The following is an 18,958-nucleotide window of genomic DNA, read 5'->3' as shown; positions in this document are numbered from 1 at the left end:
TTATGTAGCCCGAGTTGTAACAAGCGGGTCGTGCTTGTGGACTCGAACAGGCCCAGCGCCGTCTTGTACGCTCTTCTGATGAGCACGTTGATCTTGTTTCGTTCGTGTTGCAGCCATCTGTGGTAGGCTGCAACGTACGCGACGTGGCTGATGACGAAAGATTGGACGAGCCTAATTAGGCTCTCCTCTCTCATGCCAGCCTTTCGGGAAGTGACTCGCTTGAGGAGTCGAATCGCGTTGGCTGCTTTTGCCTTGAGACGGGTGATGGTTTCGCCGTTCCTTCCGTGCTTTTCGATGACCATGCCTAGGATCCTAATTTTGCCGACCTCGGGGATCACGTTGCCGGATTTGGTCACGATTCTGATTTTTTCGCTTTCGCGTTGTCTGGACTTGCCTCGGCTGTATTTGGTAGGTGGGAGTATGAGAAGCTCCGATTTGCTCGGCGAACATCTCAGTCCGGTGCCTTCCAGCTGGTCTTCTATTGCGTCGACGGCGGCTTGTAGCGCGCCCTCGATGTGGGCGTCGCTGCCACCGGTCACCCATATCGTGATATCGTCCGCGTAGATGGTGTGCCTGACGTCTTCGATGCGCCCGAGCTTTTCGGCCACTCCGATCATTACCAGGTTGAACAGCATCGGCGAAATGACCGATCCCTGCGGTGTTCCGGTGCTCCCGAGCTTCTTCTCTTGCGTCTGTAGGTCGCCTGCTCGTAGCTCGACGGTCCTGTCCGTGAGGAAATCCTTGATGTAGTTGTAGGATCTTTCCCCCATGTTGAGCTTGGAGACTTGGGACAGAATCGCCGAGTGTTTCACCTTATCGAAGGCGTTCTGCAGGTCGAGCCCTAGGATGGCTTTGTTGTCGCGGGCGCTGCCACCATCATCGATGATTTGGTGTTTGAGCTGCAGCATCGCGTCCTGCGTGCTGAGATGCTGTCTGAAGCCGATCAAAGTGGCCGGGTACAGCCCTTCTCGTTCCAGGTAGTCTTGCCACCTGTTGAGCAGGACGTGCTCCAGCACCTTGCCCACGCAGGACGTGAGCGAGATGGGCCGGAGGTTATCCGTGTCCGGCGGCTTCCCCGGCTTGGGGATCAGGATGGTCTTGGCTGTCTTCCACAGCTTTGGCAGCGCGCCCGCTCTCCAGCACTTGTTGTAGTATTTTGCGAGCTTTTCAATCGAGCCGTCATCGAGGTTCTTGAGCGCCTTGTTCGTGACGAGGTCCGGGCCGGCTGCCGACCGGCTGTTGAGGTCGTGCAGGGCCGCGCGTACCTCCTCGACGTCGATGTCACGATCCAGCTTCGCGTTAGGCAGGCCGCTGTACGGCGCGTGCTGTTCGGTAGGTGTAGTCGGCAGGTATTTGTCGTTAATGCGCCTGGTGACTTCATCGACGCCGTGTGCTGAGACCGCCCGATGTATGAGCCTGGCGAGTCTGTCCCTTTGGTGCGACTTGGTCTTCGTTTCGTCGAGCAGGTGCCGCAGTAGGTTCCACGTCTTCCCGCTATGCATCTGCCCGTCTGCCGCGTTGCAGATCTCGTTCCACTGTTGCATGCAGAGAGCGCGGCAGTGATCCTCGATCGCTCGGTTCAGGTCCGCCACCTTCTTTCGCAGTCTGCGGTTAAGCCGTTGTTTCTTCCAGCGATTGAGTATCGACTGTTTGGCCTCGATGAGATGCGCAAGCCGGCTGTCTACTTTGTCGATCTCCGCGCCCGTTTCAATCTCTTTGGTCGCGTCGCGTACGCTCTTGGTGATTTCGGCCGTCCACGAGTCGATGTCTTCGATCTCGTCGTCACCGTCGCTCTTCTGGCTTCTGGCGTCTCGAAAGGCATCCCAGTCTATCCATCTGTGAGTTTTGACGCTGGTGTCGTTGTGTTCCGGTATGCCGATTTCCACGATGGTGTGGTCGCTGCCTAGGTCGATCCCCGTGTTTCTCCAGGTGATCGCGCCCCGGATGTCGTTCTTGACGAACGTGAGGTCCGGAGTGGTGTCCCGGGACACGGAGTTACCAATTCTCGTCGGATGTGTCGGGTCCGTGATGAGGGTGAAGTCGAGTTCCGTGGCGTCTTGGTACAGGTCGCGGCCCTTTGCTGTGTACTTGTTGTAGCCCCAGGCAGGGTTCATCGCGTTGAAGTCTCCGCACTGTTACGTTTCGCCTACAACGCGCGGTAATGCCGGCGCGGATGCAACGGACGCCGGGGCTTTGTTCAAAGCGGCGGACATTTTGGCCCGTCCGACGCCGCCGCAACGCCTACCCGCCAAGCGTGTCCAGGCGTGTTTCAGTGCCACGTGTCTTCGTGTGTGCGTGTGTGTGTGTGTGCCCTCGCTTGTCAAAGCGCGGCAGCCGGGGAGCGGAGTTCCCCGAATGAGGGGCCTGGAGGTCTCTCGGCTCAACAGTTCGCGCCGTCGTGGGCTCCTGCTGCGCCGTCCCGTGACCTTCATCCCGTGACCTTCCCTCCTTCCCTTTTGGACCGCGACGCCGGGAGTATAAGAGCAGCTGCCCCCGGACGCCAGAGGAGAGGCTCCGATTTGTACTGTTGAGTTACGTGCTCTCCCGTCTCTCCACTTCGGTCGACCTGACCGGCCGCTCTTTTGCTATGTTAGAATAAACAAGTTGTTCTGTTACCAGTCTTCTCATGCTTTGCCGGGACCTTCAGATGCTTCCAGTGCCCCAGGCCGCCAGGCCAACGCTACCCTTGGGGCTTGCGACCCATTGGCAATAACGGGCGTCAGCACCGAGACCCCAACAACTCGGGCCAGCGGTACGATTCCAACATCTGGTTGCCAGCGGTGAGATCGCGACAACGGAGGCCAGCAGCGAAGAGATGCGGTTGACTGTATGCTGAGCAGCTCAACGACCATCCGGGAGCAGTGCAACGAGCCCTGTGTGATGACTGGTTGCCTGCAGCGGAACGACTGCGCTGAAGTCTTGGCTGCGAGGTTTGGTGAGTGCGGGACTTTCTTCTTCTGAGTTTTGCCAGGCTTTTGTTAGTGTTAGAAACAGAGCTGGTAATTGTGGTTGTCGTTGCTGCCGGGTTAGTTTGCGGCAAGACAATAGTAGGCAGTAGAGAAAGCAGCATTCAGAGCAGCCATGGATTTGAAGTCGTTGCGCAAACCGAAATTGTTGGAGCTTGCGAGAGAGTTGGGTCTGGATGTCTCAGACAAACTCAGAAAACCAGAACTGCTAAGGGCTATTCTTGAGTTAGAAGCTGAGGATGACGAGCTGTCGGAATGCCTTGAGACCATTGAGGAGAGGGAGACGGCAAAAAGACAGGAGCGCGAACTTAAAGAGCAAAAAGAGAAACAGGAGCGCGAACTTAAAGAACAGAAAGAGAAAGATGAGCGTGAACGAAAAGAACAGAAAGAGAAAGATGAGCGTGAACGAATAGAACAGAAAGAAAAAGAAGAGCGTGAACACGCTTTGGAAATGAAGCGCCTCGAGTTAGAGATGGAACGCGCTCGTAATGGAAGTCAGGCACACGGTGCAGGAGAACGAGTATTGTTCAAAATGACTGACCTGATGCGGCCGTTTAAGCTTGGAGAGGACATTGGTTTGTTCCTGGTTAACTTTGAGCGAACGTGCGAGAAGCAGGGGATCTCTCGGGAAACGTGGCCACAGCGCTTGCTCACTTTGCTACCCGGCGAGGCGGCCGACGTAGTCGCTCGCTTGGAGAGAGAGGAGGCAGAGGATTTCGACAAAGTGAAATCGAGTCTGCTAAAAAAGTACCGGCTGTCAGCGGAGGCGTTCCGTCGGAAGTTTCGGGAAAATGAGAAAGGCAAAAGTGAGTCATATACAGAGTTTGCGTACAGGCTTATGTCAAACATGCAGGAGTGGCTCAAAGAAGAGAAAGCGTTTGGTGACCACGAGAAAGTTCTGCAGTGTTTCGGGCTAGAACAGTTTTATAGTCGGTTACCTGAGAACGTGCGGTACTGGGTCTTGGATAGGCCAGACGTTAGTACGGTGGCTCGAGCCGCTGAGTTAGCCGAGGAGTTTGTGACGCGTCGGGCTCGTGGAGCTAAGGACGGTCAAAAGGGTGAATTTGGCTCCAAGTTTGAGAGGCCAAAGTTCACGCCCATGAGAGCAAAGGGGGACACACGTAGTTCGGATGCGAGTGAAAGCAGTCCGACCGAACGTACGGAGACGGCGGCAACCGAAGCCGAACGCAGAAAGCGGTTCGAGATGAGGCAAGAGCGCGTTTGTTATACGTGCCAGAAGCCGGGTCACTTTTCGGCGCAGTGTCCGACCGAACGTAAGGAGACGGCGGCAACCGAAGCCGAACGCAGAAAGCGGTTCGAGGCGAGGCAAGCGCGCCTGTGTTATACGTGCCAGAAGCCGGGTCACTTTTCGGCGCAGTGCCCAGAAACAAAACCAAAAGTCGTGTTTTTTTCATTAGGCAGCACTGACGAGAACATCAAGCTTCTCGAGCCTTACATGCGAGACCTCCTCGTGAACGGGAAAGAGTGCCGAGTGCTTCGCGATACCGCAGCTACGATGGATGTAGTTCATCCCTCTTACGTAGAACCCGATATGTTCACGGGCGAGTGCGCATGGATCAAGCAAGCAGTGGAAGCTCATAGCGTGTGTCTGCCGGTAGCAAAAGTGCTTATTGAAGGACCTTTCGGAGCACTTGAGACGGAGGCCGCAGTGTCATCTATGCTGCCCCCCCAGTACCCGTACCTATTTTCGAACAGGTCCGATCACCTCCTGCGCGAGAAGGGGCTTTTGTTTGGTGAGGCTAGCGTTCAGGCCTTAACCAGATCGAAGGTTCGGGAGCTCGCTGCAAAGGCGGTAGTTGCGGGACCGACGTTGTTGAACGATGAAAAAGGGTCAGAGGCGCAGCAAGCTGGTATTCGGAGCACGCCCGAACGGGATAAAATTGAGCCTGTAGCGTTAAAGGCACCAGATACTGGAGAGGAAATTCCCGATGCGGGAAAGTTAGAAGAGCTTCCGGGACTAGGCTCAGTGACGAACAGGAAAGACACCGATCAAGTCATTAGTGACTCAATAAGTAAAGCATCGCTGTCGCCTGAGCAGAAAACCGAACTACACCAGCTCTTACAAGAGTTTCAAGGTCTGTTCTCTGAGAGGCCTGGTAGGACTTCTGTCCTTACTCATGACATAGAACTTACCTCCCCAGAGCCAGTACGATCCAAGGCGTACCGGGTGTCACCCCGCCAGAGCGATATTATGGAGGCTGAGGTAAAGAAAATGCTACAGCTCGGTGTTATTGAAGCGGGTGAGAGTGATTATACCTCCCCTTTGATTTTAGTTGAGGTACCGGGCAAGGAACCTCGTCCTTGCGTCGACTACCGCAGGCTTAATTCCATCACTAAGGATCAAATTTATCCGATCCCTAACATCGAGGAGCGCCTTGAGAGAGTGAGTAGCGCTCAGTTTATTTCCACCCTAGATCTTGTCAGGGGTTATTGGCAGGTTCCACTTACAGAAGAGGCTAGTAGGTATGCGGCGTTCATTTCACCAATGGGGACATTCCGTCCTAAAGTTTTGAGTTTTGGTTTGAAGAACGCGCCATACTGCTTTTCAAGCCTCATGGATAAAGTGTTGCGGGGACAGCAAGAATTCGCTTTACCGTATCTAGACGACGTAGCGATATTCTCCGCATCCTGGCCTGAGCATATGGCGCACTTGCGGGCAGTGCTAACCCGCCTGCGCGATGCGGGCTTGACAGTCAAGGCTCCCAAGTGCCAGTTAGCACAGGCCGAGGTTGTCTACCTCGGACACGTGATTGGTCGGGGTCGACGCCGCCCCTCTGAAATAAAGGTGGCCGCTGTGCGAGACTTCCCGCAACCGCGCACGAAGACCGATATTCGGTCGTTCTTAGGTGTCGCCGGCTACTATCAGAGGTACATCCCCAGGTACTCTGATATCGCGGCTCCCTTGACGGATGCTCTAAGAAAGACAGAGCCGCAAACAGTCGTCTGGGATGAGACGAAGGAAAGAGCTTTTAGCGCCCTAAAGAGCGCCCTAACAAGCCAACCTGTGCTACGATCGCCCGACTACACAAAAGGGTTCGTTGTTCAGTGTGATGCTAGTGAGCGAGGCATGGGCGTTGTACTGTGCCAACGGGAAAATGGAGAAGTAGAACACCCCGTCCTGTATGCTAGTCGTAAGCTGACCAGTCGTGAGCAGGCGTATAGCGCCACCGAGAAAGAGTGTGCGTGTATCGTGTGGGCCGTTCAGAAATTGTCATGTTACCTAGCTGGCTCGAGGTTTATCATTGAAACGGATCACTGCCCTCTCCAATGGCTGCAGACCATCTCTCCCAAAAATGGCCGCCTCCTGCGCTGGAGCCTCGCTTTGCAACAATATTCCTTTGAGGTGCGTTACAAAAAGGGGAGTCTCAACGGTAACACCGATGGCTTAAGTCGAAGCCCCTAACGTGGGAATCAGCCTCAAAATTGCTTGTTACTGATGTTTTTCTTCCTGAGGCAGGATTTTTAACCTATTGCTTTTGTGTAGTGTTTCAAAGTGATGATGTGCTTTTTAGTGCAATTTTTCCGATTTGTGGACGCGTTCTGAGTGCTGCTAAACTACTGTAAGGAACTAGGCAGCAGTATAAAAGGGGAAAGAGCCTGGCAGGGCTTAGTGAGGGTTGTGCCGTGCTTGCTGACTGAGCGGTTGACTTTTGGCGTGGTTCTAACGCTTGCCGGAAACGAGAACAAAAATGTCAACTCTCCCGAAGTCACTTTGCAGTGTCCTGTGTGCACCTGAACGTGAGAACGAGGCCTTCTCTGTGCGCTGCGCTCAAGAAACGCCCAGGGACGCCCAACTTCGGTTATGAGCATCATCGAGCGACATCCCTCCGGACAGCGGATGCAGTCCCCTGACCATCGGGATCTCCTTCCCCCGGCGGGGCGGTCTGTTACGTTTCGCCTACAACGCGCGGTAATGCCGGCGCGGATGCAACGGACGCCGGGGCTTTGTTCAAAGCGGCGGACATTTTGGCCCGTCCGACGCCGCCGCAACGCCTACCCGCCAAGCGTGTCCAGGCGTGTTTCAGTGCCACGTGTCTTCGTGTGTGCGTGTGTGTGTGTGTGCCCTCGCTTGTCAAAGCGCGGCAGCCGGGGAGCGGAGTTCCCCGAATGAGGGGCCTGGAGGTCTCTCGGCTCAACAGTTCGCGCCGTCGTGGGCTCCTGCTGCGCCGTCCCGTGACCTTCATCCCGTGACCTTCCCTCCTTCCCTTTTGGACCGCGACGCCGGGAGTATAAGAGCAGCTGCCCCCGGACGCCAGAGGAGAGGCTCCGATTTGTACTGTTGAGTTACGTGCTCTCCCGTCTCTCCACTTCGGTCGACCTGACCGGCCGCTCTTTTGCTATGTTAGAATAAACAAGTTGTTCTGTTACCAGTCTTCTCATGCTTTGCCGGGACCTTCAGATGCTTCCAGTGCCCCAGGCCGCCAGGCCAACGCTACCCTTGGGGCTTGCGACCCATTGGCAATAACGGGCGTCAGCACCGAGACCCCAACAACTCGGGCCAGCGGTACGATTCCAACAGCACGCGATCAGCGTGTTGCGGCCCGCTGCGGTGCTGGCTCTGTGCAGTAATGTTTTGAATCTCTGTTTTCTCTGAGATGGGTTGCTGTAGACGTTGAGCAGAAATATGCTTCCTTTCCTCTTCTTGCCCGGGATGATTTCGGTGAGTGTGTGCTCGATCTTGTTATTGCTTTGCAACTCATGTTCGACGAACGTGAGTCCCTTCCTGACCAGGGTGCATAGGCCTCTGCCGTCGGGTGGTCCCTTGTGCACTCTGTAGCCGGGGAGGGACGGTGCGTCGGTTAGTGTTTCTTGTAGTAGTATAACGTCTGGCTTGCGCGCGGCATGAACGATGTGCTGTTGGATGACTGCCTTCTTCCTTCCGAAGCCGCGACAGTTCCACTGCCACGCGGTTACACCTGCTGTTGCTGGTGTTGCGTTGGCGGCCATGATTGCGTTGGCGTGTACCGGGCTCCCTGGTTGGGTGGATGATGCGCGAAGAGGGGCGCAAACGTCGGGTGGCCTACCATCGGCTGTAGGGTCCTTTCGATGTAGGCGAATCTGTTCGTGTTATCGGCTTGGTAGGTCTCCATTGATTGTTTCAGTGCTGTCACTGCTGCGATGTTTGTCGTGATTAGCCGTTCGAGTTTGCTGAATGTCGCTTCGAATTTCGCTTCGAGGCTGTCGATGCGATCGTTTTCTGTTTGCGTGCGCGTGGCCTCGATGGCTCGCTTCTTCGGTGCCGGTTCCTCTATGGCTTTCTCCGGGATGTTCGTTGTCGTTTCCTCGGGCTTGCTTGTGCTTGGCGTGGGTCTCTGTAGAGGCTCGTCGTTGCCTAGCAGCAACTGACGAATCTCGGCGATCTCTTTCGTGAGGTTGTTGATGGTCGCTCGCAACGCCGCGTTTTCTTGTCTTAGGAGCTCATTTGCCTCCCGGACCTTATTAATATCTTCTTTCTTCGTGGTTTCGGTGATTTTCTGCGCGTTCCTTATGTTGTTTCCTTTCGCTGCGTCGACCCAGCTCACTCGCTCACGTGATGGTGACGTTTTCCTGATGAGGCTTCTCTTGCAACAACTGCTGTCTCTGGATTTGGGCGCGCGGTTTTCCGATGGGGTCCTCGACTTTCGCGCAGCTGGCGGCTTGTCGAGTGGCGGGAAATCGCTCTCCGACAGCAGCTGGCGTTCGGCCTGTCGGCGCTCCCATTGTCGCTTGCGCACTACGTAGGGGACCTTGTATTTCGCCTTGCACGTTCGGCCTCCGGTCGGGTGTTCGCCTCCACACAACTGACATTTTGGGGTACAGCGATGGTCTTCTGTAGGGTTCGCGAGTCCGCAGGCCAGGCACGTCTTGATTGTGGGGGTCGGGCAAACGTCCTTGCGGTGTCCCACTCGGCCGCACTGCTGGCAGACGTCGATTTGTTTCTTGTAGAGGCGGCACGGTATCAGGGTGACTCCGTATCGGACAAAGTTCGGTACCTTGGGCCCCTGGAACACCACAATCGCAGTGGTCGTGCTTCCAATCCTTTTTGAGGCCACTGCTAGCGGGTTCCTCTCGTTGACGATCTTTCTATCTAGCTCTTCGGCGCTCGCGTCGATGGGGATGCCTCTGATGACGCCCTTCACGGTGTCGTGAGGTGCCGTGCGATATGCGCTGACCTCGTAGGGTTTGCCTTGAATGGATATCTCCTGGATTTTAGCGTACCTTGCCGCATTGTCTTCGTTCGGTGTACTTACGACCATGATGTTCTGTTGTGTGTTGGGGCAGATGGTGTCCGCGGCGCTTTCCTCGCTCGTGATCTTGGCCGCAGTGAGTATGGCCGCAGCGACGGTGGTGGTGCCGGTCTTGACGATGTCCAGTCCCCCTCTGGGTCTGACAACTATCTTGGTATCTTCTAGTGGCATGGCTGGCATGCGTGCTGCCTTGATGGCCGAGGCTCTGGCGTTCTTGTAGAATTTTGACCTCGTGCTTGTTTGACTCCCGGCGGGTCCGTCGGGCTTGCCGCTGGCGGGGGTCCGCTGGCGCAGCCTCGACATGCGTTCCCCCGCGAGCGTCCATCCGGCGTCGCTGTGGTATTCCTCGGGTGAGATCTCTGTTCCCTGAACTTGAACGCACATGTGATTGTCCACGATCATTGTTGTTTCAGAGGGCGCCTCCATCTCGGAGCTGACGAGCGGCAGCCGCCGGGATGTACGGCAGGCCGCTGTCGGTGCGACGGTGTTGTTGGGCCGAGTGTCCGCGGAACACGCCTAAGCCTAGCAATCCTCCGCACGGCGGCAGTAGATGCAGTCACCAAATGTGGCAAAGAAAAACGCACCTCTGGGGTCAGCTGGTATCGGTCGATGCCGCTCGCCTTCACGGACACATTGGTGCAAGCAAACCTTTGGTACGAGGTAATTAGCACTGCGTAATTGGCTAGCAATCACGGAGCCGAGCTCTGACTAGGGACGAGCGCTTCTTCTTCGTCGTCGTATATCTGGTTTCCTCAAAGAACAAAATCACTGTACAACGGAGATATCAAAAGAATTTAAAAAATAACATAATGATTGTTCGCTCCGTTATTCCTAGTTCATGAAACGGGTAAGTAGCTATAGGTGGTCGCACACTATACTTATTGTCGATTATCGTTGATATCACTCAAATGTACGCAATTTGGTTTATGACATGCTACGTTGGGCGTCTGCCAAAGAAAGATGCTGATCATAAAGTGCATGTGTATGAAAAGGAGAATTTGCGCCCACCAGAACAAACACAATGAAAACCCGTACGAATGCCCCGGCAAGAAAAGCATTGTAACTAAATAAATATTTGTCCAGGCGTAGTGTCCCAATCCGATACTATCACGCCGCTGTGGCAGTAAGCGATAAGATAGCAACTGGAAGTTGGAAGTGTGATTATTCGACCCCTGTTACATCCTGCCAATGAAACATTCATTTTACGAAAGAAAGAAAGAAAGAAAGAAAGAAAGAAACGTCACCTTTTTCGCGCCTCTTCTCAAAAGTGCAAGCATAGATAAATTTAGCGTCTTAAACTTTAGTCGGACATAAGCTAGGTAAAAAGATTGCTTCATAGTGAAACCGTAACGTTGTTACGGGCGCTTCCATTTTCTAGCACAAGAAAACGCAGCGGTGTTGGCTAAGAGGTGGCAAAGAACGGGAATAATGATGGGCGCTGAAAAACCAGCAGTAAGAACAAGGCTATAATATCTTTTATATCAACTGGCTTGATTCACTGCTATGTTCTTAACAAGATCTTCTTATGCGCTGAAAACTAAGAAGGGATAGAAAAAGAAAGAAAAAAGCAGTTTTACGTCAAGACACCATTACTTTCTCTCCTGATCCGGCTACATTTCACTTTTTTTTTTTTGCAGTTTCGTCCGCTTAGTTGCTTGACATTCAAGTTCCACGCGCTTGCGACAAGATAGAGGAATGAAATCTCCTTAACGATCGTGAAGGCATTGTCTTACTTTGGACGCGCAGCGAGCGAAAGTAAAAAGGTAATAGGTATAACGAAAGGTCACGGAAGTAAAAAGGTTAGCAAAGGTAACAACGGTATAGCAACATTCTCGAGAGCCTCATCGACCGGCGACGAGCGGCGGCCTCGGTAAGCCAGAAGATTCAGATCCCGTTAATTGGAGCGAACCGTCCCGCATGAGATGTCGTCGCCACTCTGCCGTCGTTGTAATCCCCGCGCACGTATATGCTGTGCGCATACGCCGGTTTTTGTATCGAGACACCGAGACGACATACGCTCGTTTCAGGCTTGCTATGGCACGGCCAAACGGAGCGCTTTAAAAAGACATCGCGTCAAGTGAAAGCGTTCGTACTTTTGCCTTGTCAACTGGCGCCGGCGAATTGTCGACCGCGCTCTATAAAAAAAAAAAAAAAAAAAAAAAAAAAAGGCCTAGATTCATTCTCGTCAGACTACTTCGTTCTTCTTTACTCAATGCTCTTTATTCAGCTCAATACTATTCGCACTGATGTATTAGTCCGCATTGGCGTCGTATAATCCCACGGACAATTTGGTGCTCAAAATTTCCAAAGCTCGAAAACTCAGAGTTGAATGAAGTTATGAAATGCAAGTTCGCGATGAATTCGGTACGTGTGCCGCCTACAAGTTCTAAGGCTTGCGTAAGCGAAAGCTCGTACGAATATAAAAGGGGCTGGCGGGTTTCGTTATGACTTATTGTTAAAGAAACTGATCATTTGTGTAATACATGCGTAACGCTTCACGTCTTTTAAAACGTGTAATGTACTGTAAAAAAAATCGTATTAGGCGCAAACTGTTCGAGGAATAATAGCAGCATTGGGTAAGATCGACTTCGGTTAAGAGCGGCGTCGAGTTTAGGAAAGCTATCACGTCAAAGTTTGAAGAATTTTTTTTCTGGCGCAGAGCCTCGATGGGTGGAAAATTATTACGGTTTGTAGGCATACGATCGCGTTTCCTCTACTGAGTAAACGAATTCACTAGTCTATCACCTAAATGCCCTCAAATTCATGCTTATCTATATGCAAAAGAAAGGATTTTATTTTCAACGTGAGGAGTAAAATATTCATTTTCGAGGCATGCAAATGAATCCCGGAAATACTATTATGAAAGTGAAATGACACGTCTGTGATGCTTCGGAGTGTGCGTGCTACTTGTGGAAGACAAAGTTTCTGCAGTAGATTAAAGAAAAAAAAAAGTCGGCATGCAGAGACACTTAAGACTGCTAATTTGGGGAAATGCGAAAGGATTATCTGTCTGCAGAACTCGGAACATCATGAACGCACTCATTTTATACACTCGTGACGTGGCGCCACCTCCTCTCCATTGGCTGCGCCCGTCACGTGTCCAATGACGCACGCACAAGGCATACCTTTAGTGAGCCACAATGGTGAAGCCACCGTGGCGTCCGGCGAGCCTTCTCCTCTCGCACCTCGGGTCCCCAGTTTCGATTCCCACCTAGACCGAAATGTATCAAATGTTCTTTTCAAAGCCATTAATTTACTTTGTTTGCAGGAACCTCCCTGAGAAATTCGACGTCAATCCGAGCATTTTTTGACGAGTTTTTATTATTAGCGTCGTCGGTCATTTTTGGTACCACCTTTCGGCCACGCCGACTACGACGTATTTTCGCTCAATTGGGCATACAAAGCTTTCGCATCAAAAACGAACAGTAAATGAAATCAGTAAGGCACTCTCTACAGATTTATTCTTCAACTGTTCGTTCAAGCGGCATTATCTGACGTTCAGTTTCACGCTGCATGCATACGTAAAATGTGCAGCGAAAGTCGCCGTGAAATGCTGCGATTCCTGCTGCGAGGTATTACGAACGTTTCGTGTTCGCACTTTCCTTATGCACAAGCTACATCTGCGCTTGCTTTCCCCTCGCCTATTTGAGCCGCTTACATCGAATATTGGGTAATGTAGCGTGAATCGTCATTTTCCCGCCTTGCTCGTGCGGATACTTTGCCGACACCTCGCCGTTTCGTGACTGCCGAGGGATATTATCCTTCGTGGTATTGTCATTTGGCATGCGCAAATAGGCAACCACCGGAAGTCATTATTCGTAAGGCGCCTTAACGAAGTTGCTGAGGTGCTCCGCTTTTCTTTATATTGCTGCGCTTTTCCGAGTTCGACCAGCTGATGCTAATGACCCCAATAGTGGGCCGTGCGCGCCGCAACCTTGGAGCCTGGCTGTAGGAACAGGCGCGATGCTTTTATTCGTCGGCTTCCTTCTTCCCGTCACAAAGAGCAACCGAGGACAACAGCCGGAAACTGTCAAGCGTTGTTATCATTAATTACCCGCTTATTAGCGGGTAATTACAGTTAAGTAAACGCGTAAATTACGTTAACAAAGTCAAACATATTATGATAACCTTAGCGAACGCTGTAGAAGAACAAGCAGTTCGCCTGATGTCTCTAATTTCTGCCTGTGTACCTGCCCAGTGAACTAAACTAGATGAATGTTTAGCTTGCGCAAGAATTTTGCGTTTCTTGAATTCTTTCTTAACGACTGAAGGAGTGCATCAAGAGACAGAAAGGGAGGAAAGGCGAGGAGGTTAACCAGGCACAGCTCTCCGGTATGCTGCCCTACACCACGGTTCGCGAAAAGGGGGCTGAAAGAAAGTTAGTGTGAGAGAGAAAGAAAAAAATTAGTAACTACCATAGGCGTTTAGCGTGTCTGGTGGATCAGAGAAAGCAAAATAATGCTTTCACAATCTTTAACTAAAAAAAAGAATAAAAATACATGATGCAAGATAAAATTATAAGACTCGCAGTGTTCAGTTGTCAGACGTGTGACGACCGAGAACTGTAGGTCTTAAAATTATCTCTTGTACCGTGTTTTTTTAATGTTTCCTGTTAATTGAAAAGCTTGGCTAAAAAGAAAGGAAGGAAACTCATCGTCGTGGAGCATGACACACTTGCCAATGTAAGCGAGTCCACCGTCCTTGGCGACCTACAAAACAAACCGGCACATCATTGTCAGTTGTAGTATAGTTGCAGTAAACGAGCCGTTAAGCATTGCTTTAGACATCTCGAAACTGTGGGTAATATATTGTATTGTGGTGGATAAACAGTTGCAGATGACTGAATTAACCTTCGCCGTGTGTCTGTCGAGAAACCTAGGCCCTGCAGCAAGAAGACGTGATGTAATTTGTAAGGAATGATTTGATTTGGTTTCAACTTTGCAAATATGCAGTTAAACACAAAATCAGCAATAAGCACGAGTAAATAAACGATGGACTCTCTAGCTTATTTGTTTGTTTGTTTGAGAAAACGCTATTAGTCTTAGGCATGTAAGGATTACTTAGGCTATACGCCTCCTTATTATACACCCGTTATCTTATCTGCATTAGGTATAGAAGCGATAGAATGAAGTGCGTCGGAAGCGCTTTTGATGATGCAACTGCTGTGATGCAAGCGCTCATAGGCCAACAGGTGTGACCGTGCTGCCCTGTCCTTCTTTCTTTTCATTTTTTTTGGCACCAGTAATAAATGAATGTTTCACCACGCAAGAAAGTTTCAGCAAATCCACAGAATTTAACCGCGGAGAAATACTTAAAAAGGATCAGAAATAAGTAGGAAAAGAAAGAGAGAAGGAAACGTGGAGAAGTGCACCATAAGCACACACGTCCGGTTTGTTAACCTGCACTGAGAGAAAGATGTACAAGGAGGAGAACAAATAAAATGAGCACCGGTAGCCCGCACACGTGGACGAGCGCGCCAACTCCATAAAAAGGTTCGTAGAGAACTCTCTTGAAAATTGTTTAAGGGCTCCTTTGTGGCCACCTGTGACATTGTTTTGCATCGGCCGGCTCGCATACGTATTCGTAAAACAAGGATTTTGGTGCTCTGTTCGCAGCTGAAAGAGCCACGTTGATAATCGGTTCGAATGGTTCAGAACACGGTGCGATCTACTCGACTACGGTGCGCGATGCCGAGCCTCTGTCGTAACACCGGACGATCCGCTTGTCGCACAGGAAGAGCCAGCCGCCTGCTAGCGGCGTCGGGCACCCACCGCCAGAGCCAGACAGCGGACGGAGGCGATGACGACCCGTCGGCGGCGCTGATGGACGAACCGCCCGCCGACACGGCACCGGTGCTGGCCTCGGACACGGCGGCGGTCGCCGGGCAGGCCGCCAGGACCCTAGGCTCCCCGCAGCTCAGGGTTCCCGCGTCGACCACCCTTCAGGTGCCGCGGCACCGGAGCCTTCCCAACGATGGACAGGCGGCACCGCGCACTTCTGAGCAGGTGGGGCATCGCCGAAAGGACAGCGTGATCACACCGTGACCAGACAGGTTTGGTCACGGTGTTTATGCCCATTTGCTTGTAGAATGTTTTCTTTTCTATTCCCTAGTGTACCCCTAGTGAAAGGTAGCAAACCGGGTGCTAGTCTGGTTGACCACCCTTCCTTTCCTGTCCTTGCTCTCTACTCTCTCTCTCTCTACAGCCCTATGTGCTACGTTAAGCATTTGTGTTGCTTTTTAGCTTGAAAAATATGGCTGTTTCGCAGACAGAAGTTTACACTGTCGTTTAAAGTATTCGAGCGGCGTCTCAGGTGGCAAATGGAGGGTATTATGTCAGCAGCCGTTATGTTTTACACACCACTCGTAAGACTAAATGCGCATCGGCACTTTCTTTAGTGACTCGGTGGAACTACACTTTCTTTCTTCCACCCGGCAAGTCAGTGGAAGGCTGTGGACAGCAGGATGGACGTCTATTAATTTTTACCTTCGGAACACCTTTTTGCGTTATCGAAATTCGAGGTGGTCTAACCGCTATTTTTTACTTAGGTGTAGAAATGTCTGTTATACAGGAGAGAACAAAATCTAATAGCTGCCATCATTGCTTAACGCAAACGTGGCGACCCTCAAAAGCGGGGGCTGCCAGATGTTGGAGGTCGAGCTCCGGGTCCCGGAGACATTTGTAAGCACGAGAGTAAGATCACAAACGCGCTGCATAAATGCAAATTCAGGTAAATTTTTGCACGCAGCTCTTACATCGATTCATCCATGGTGTTTGGCTAGGCCTGCTGTGCACCTCATCATGCGAGGAATCAGAAAAAATTCTAAGCTCTCATCAATTGCTCTTAAATAACTAACTCTGTTTCTTTTGCATGAGAGACAGGCCGACCACAACATACATATACCGATGGATCAGCAACTCTCCAGTGTTCCTCTGGAGCAGTGGTTTTCCCAGCAAGAGGCACCACCACCATCAGTTCCAAGACGTATCACCTAATGACATCGATGGCCGCGTTACTTGCCGCTCGTCTTGCAAGCAAAGAACAATCTCGAAGAAGTTCAATATTCATTTACTCGAAGGCGGCACGGCACTCTTTGGTACCAGCCCTGCAGCGTGGACCACACAAACAACTGGTATGCGTGATTAAAAACTAATCCATACCTTTACTGAGAAACGACACCACGTGACATTTCAGTGGCTTCTGAGTCACGGCAGCATCATAAGTAACGAACACGCCGGTAACGCTGCTCGGTCGGCTCTTCAAGGTGGAGAAGAGGAGTCGATGCCGTTATGAAGGACAGATTCCGCTAGAAAACTTCGAAAGCTCACCCGTTATATCACGTGCTCCATGTGGAACACACGAAATTTTCAAAGGAAGCGGCTGCGCCACCTAGACTCTTCTCTCAGCCTTCGCATCCCAGCTGGACTCTGCCGACGCGAAGCTACGCTGCTTTGTCAAATATGGCTAGGAATAGCCTTTGCGAGGTCTTTTGAATTACGAACCGTATCGGCCGACGACGCCTCGTCTGATGACTGTGGTAGCGAGGAGACTCTTCAAAACCTTCTCTATGAATGTCTTCTCTACAATTTACAGAGACGACCACTCGCAAACGCGACAACGCGCTTTTACCAAAGGCCTTTACCAGAGGAAATCATTTTAGAATGCGGACATTACAAGGCATCGCAGCGAAGGGCGATGAGGGCACTGTTGTAGTTTTGAAATTATGGGGTTTTACGTGCCAAAACTAAGATCTGATTATGAGGCATGCCATAGTGAGGGACTCCGGGTTAATTTTGACTACCTGGGGTTCTTTAACGTGTACCTAAATCTAAGTGCACGGGTGTTTTTGCATTTCGCCCCCATCGAAGTGCGGCCGCTTTCTCCGGGTTTTGATCCCGCGACCTCGTGCTTCGCAGCTCAACACCAATCCACTAAGCAACCACGGCGGGTACTGTTGCAGTCTTTAAGGATAACATACTTAGAGAAGCGGCTGTAGCCTAAACTGATGTTTATAGTGCCACACGTGCAACTGTGCTGTGCGGTGATAGTACGCATTGACAATGACCAGCTGGGATTGTGTGTCTGTACTTCCTTTATTCGTCTCTCTACTTTCCTGTCACTTTACCTTTCCTACCCTCTCTCCCCAGCCTAGGGTAGCAAACCGGATCTTTTCCTCTGGCTAACCCCGCTGCCTTTTTCCTTTCTTCTGCCTCTTTTTCTACACGACGAACGCATACCCAATGAGTCAATATCTTAGAGTAGTTTCGTTTGCGTGCAGGATAGTAAGACCCTTTCACGCTGCATTCCCATCCAGCAAAAAATGATGAACGCGCTGTCTCGAGAAAATCACAGCTGATAGCATATATGCAGCAAAAAGGGGCGTTCAATAACTGTACGCCTGCTTTGTTTGTCTACGTCCCCGGCGTTTCATGTGTCCTTGCCATGGTCTGCGTCATCGGTGGTCTCGCGAAGTATAAAAGCTGTGAATTAAAAATAAGAACAAGACACAAAGTCAAGAAAAAACAATTGGAGGACGCTTAAGCTTCGCCTTCAAGAGTGGAACGCGATAGCGTTATCGCACCCCGTTCGCACCGCCCACTCATTCGCTCGGCATGCTCTTGAGTCACACAAAGACATAGTTTTCATATACAAGTTGCGGAGGATTTTTTTTTTTGTGCGAAAGTCGCCGGCGGCACAAATTTAGTCTTTGACATGACTTTAGGTGACATCCCCGGTCCACGAGATACAAGTATGGACGTTCCATTCACTATGGAAGAGTTAGAAGCTGCTATGGCGCTCTGTAGGTGTTCATCTTCACCAGGGCCCGATGGGATAACATATAGTGCTTTGCGCCACCTAGGTCAAGAAGCACGAAGAGAACTCCTCAGTCTTTTTAACAGCTCATGGCGAGATGGTGTCGTCCCACAGGAATGGAAACGAAGCCGCCTGGTACCGCTACTAAAAACTGGAAAGTCACCGCTCGAACTGGCATCGTATCGGCCGATAGCACTTGCCAGCTGCGTCTGGAAACTCGTGGAACGTATGATCCTCATGCGTCTCGAATGGTACCTTGAACACAACAAAATTTACCCTGACTCAATGGCGGGATTTCGACGAGGCCGTTCATCGATTGATAGTGTCATCGATCTGGTATCATCTGTAGAACAACAAAAATCTCGGAAGCGATTATCAGCAGCACTCTTTCTTGACGTGAAAGGCGCCTACGACAATGTTTCCCATCAAACCATTCTAGACGCGCTTCTGACAGTTGAACTAGGAGGGCGAGTATATCAATGGATCAGAAACTACTTGACACAAAGGTCCTTGTTCGTGCGTACGGAAGATGGTCCGACTACCGACCACTACACATGCCGAGGCGTTCCCCAAGGCGGTGTTCTAAGCCCTGTTCTTTTCAACCTCGCGCTTCTTGGGCTGGCTGAATGCCTACCGGAAACAGTGAGTGTTTCAATATACGCCGACGACATCTGCATCTGGACATCAGCGGTCACTCGCCTGCAGGTTCGCGCAAGGCTACAGCAAGCAGCAACACAGGCATCTGACTATCTTCGGACACAAGGGCTTACCATCTCAACAGAAAAATGTGCGTTAGTCGCTTTTACGCGAAAAGCGATGTCTGGTTATCCAGTGTACATCAATGGCCAGCCTATCTGCTACAAGAAAAATAATCGGTTTTTGGGTGTCATTGTTGACCGGGACCTCTCTTGGAGCCCTCAGGTTGCCCAC

General features: G+C 51.3%; 1 protein-coding gene across 1 annotated transcript in view; it reads left to right on the top strand.

The window, feature by feature from the left end:
* The window catches only part of CngA (Cyclic nucleotide-gated ion channel subunit A), a 426,897-nt gene that overhangs the window by 395,472 nt on the left and 12,467 nt on the right, over window positions 1–18,958 (top strand). Inside the window, exon 8 of the mRNA XM_050184183.3 lies at window positions 14,948–15,219. Within this exon, the coding sequence (XP_050040140.1) occupies window positions 15,037–15,219 (183 nt within the window). The 5' untranslated portion in view covers window positions 14,948–15,036. The remainder of the gene's footprint in view (window positions 1–14,947; window positions 15,220–18,958) is intronic.

This window comes from Dermacentor andersoni, chromosome 4 (assembly GCF_023375885.2).
Source record: "Dermacentor andersoni chromosome 4, qqDerAnde1_hic_scaffold, whole genome shotgun sequence".
NCBI lineage: Eukaryota > Metazoa > Arthropoda > Arachnida > Ixodida > Ixodidae > Dermacentor > Dermacentor andersoni.
This window is presented reverse-complemented; position numbering and strand designations above follow the sequence as displayed.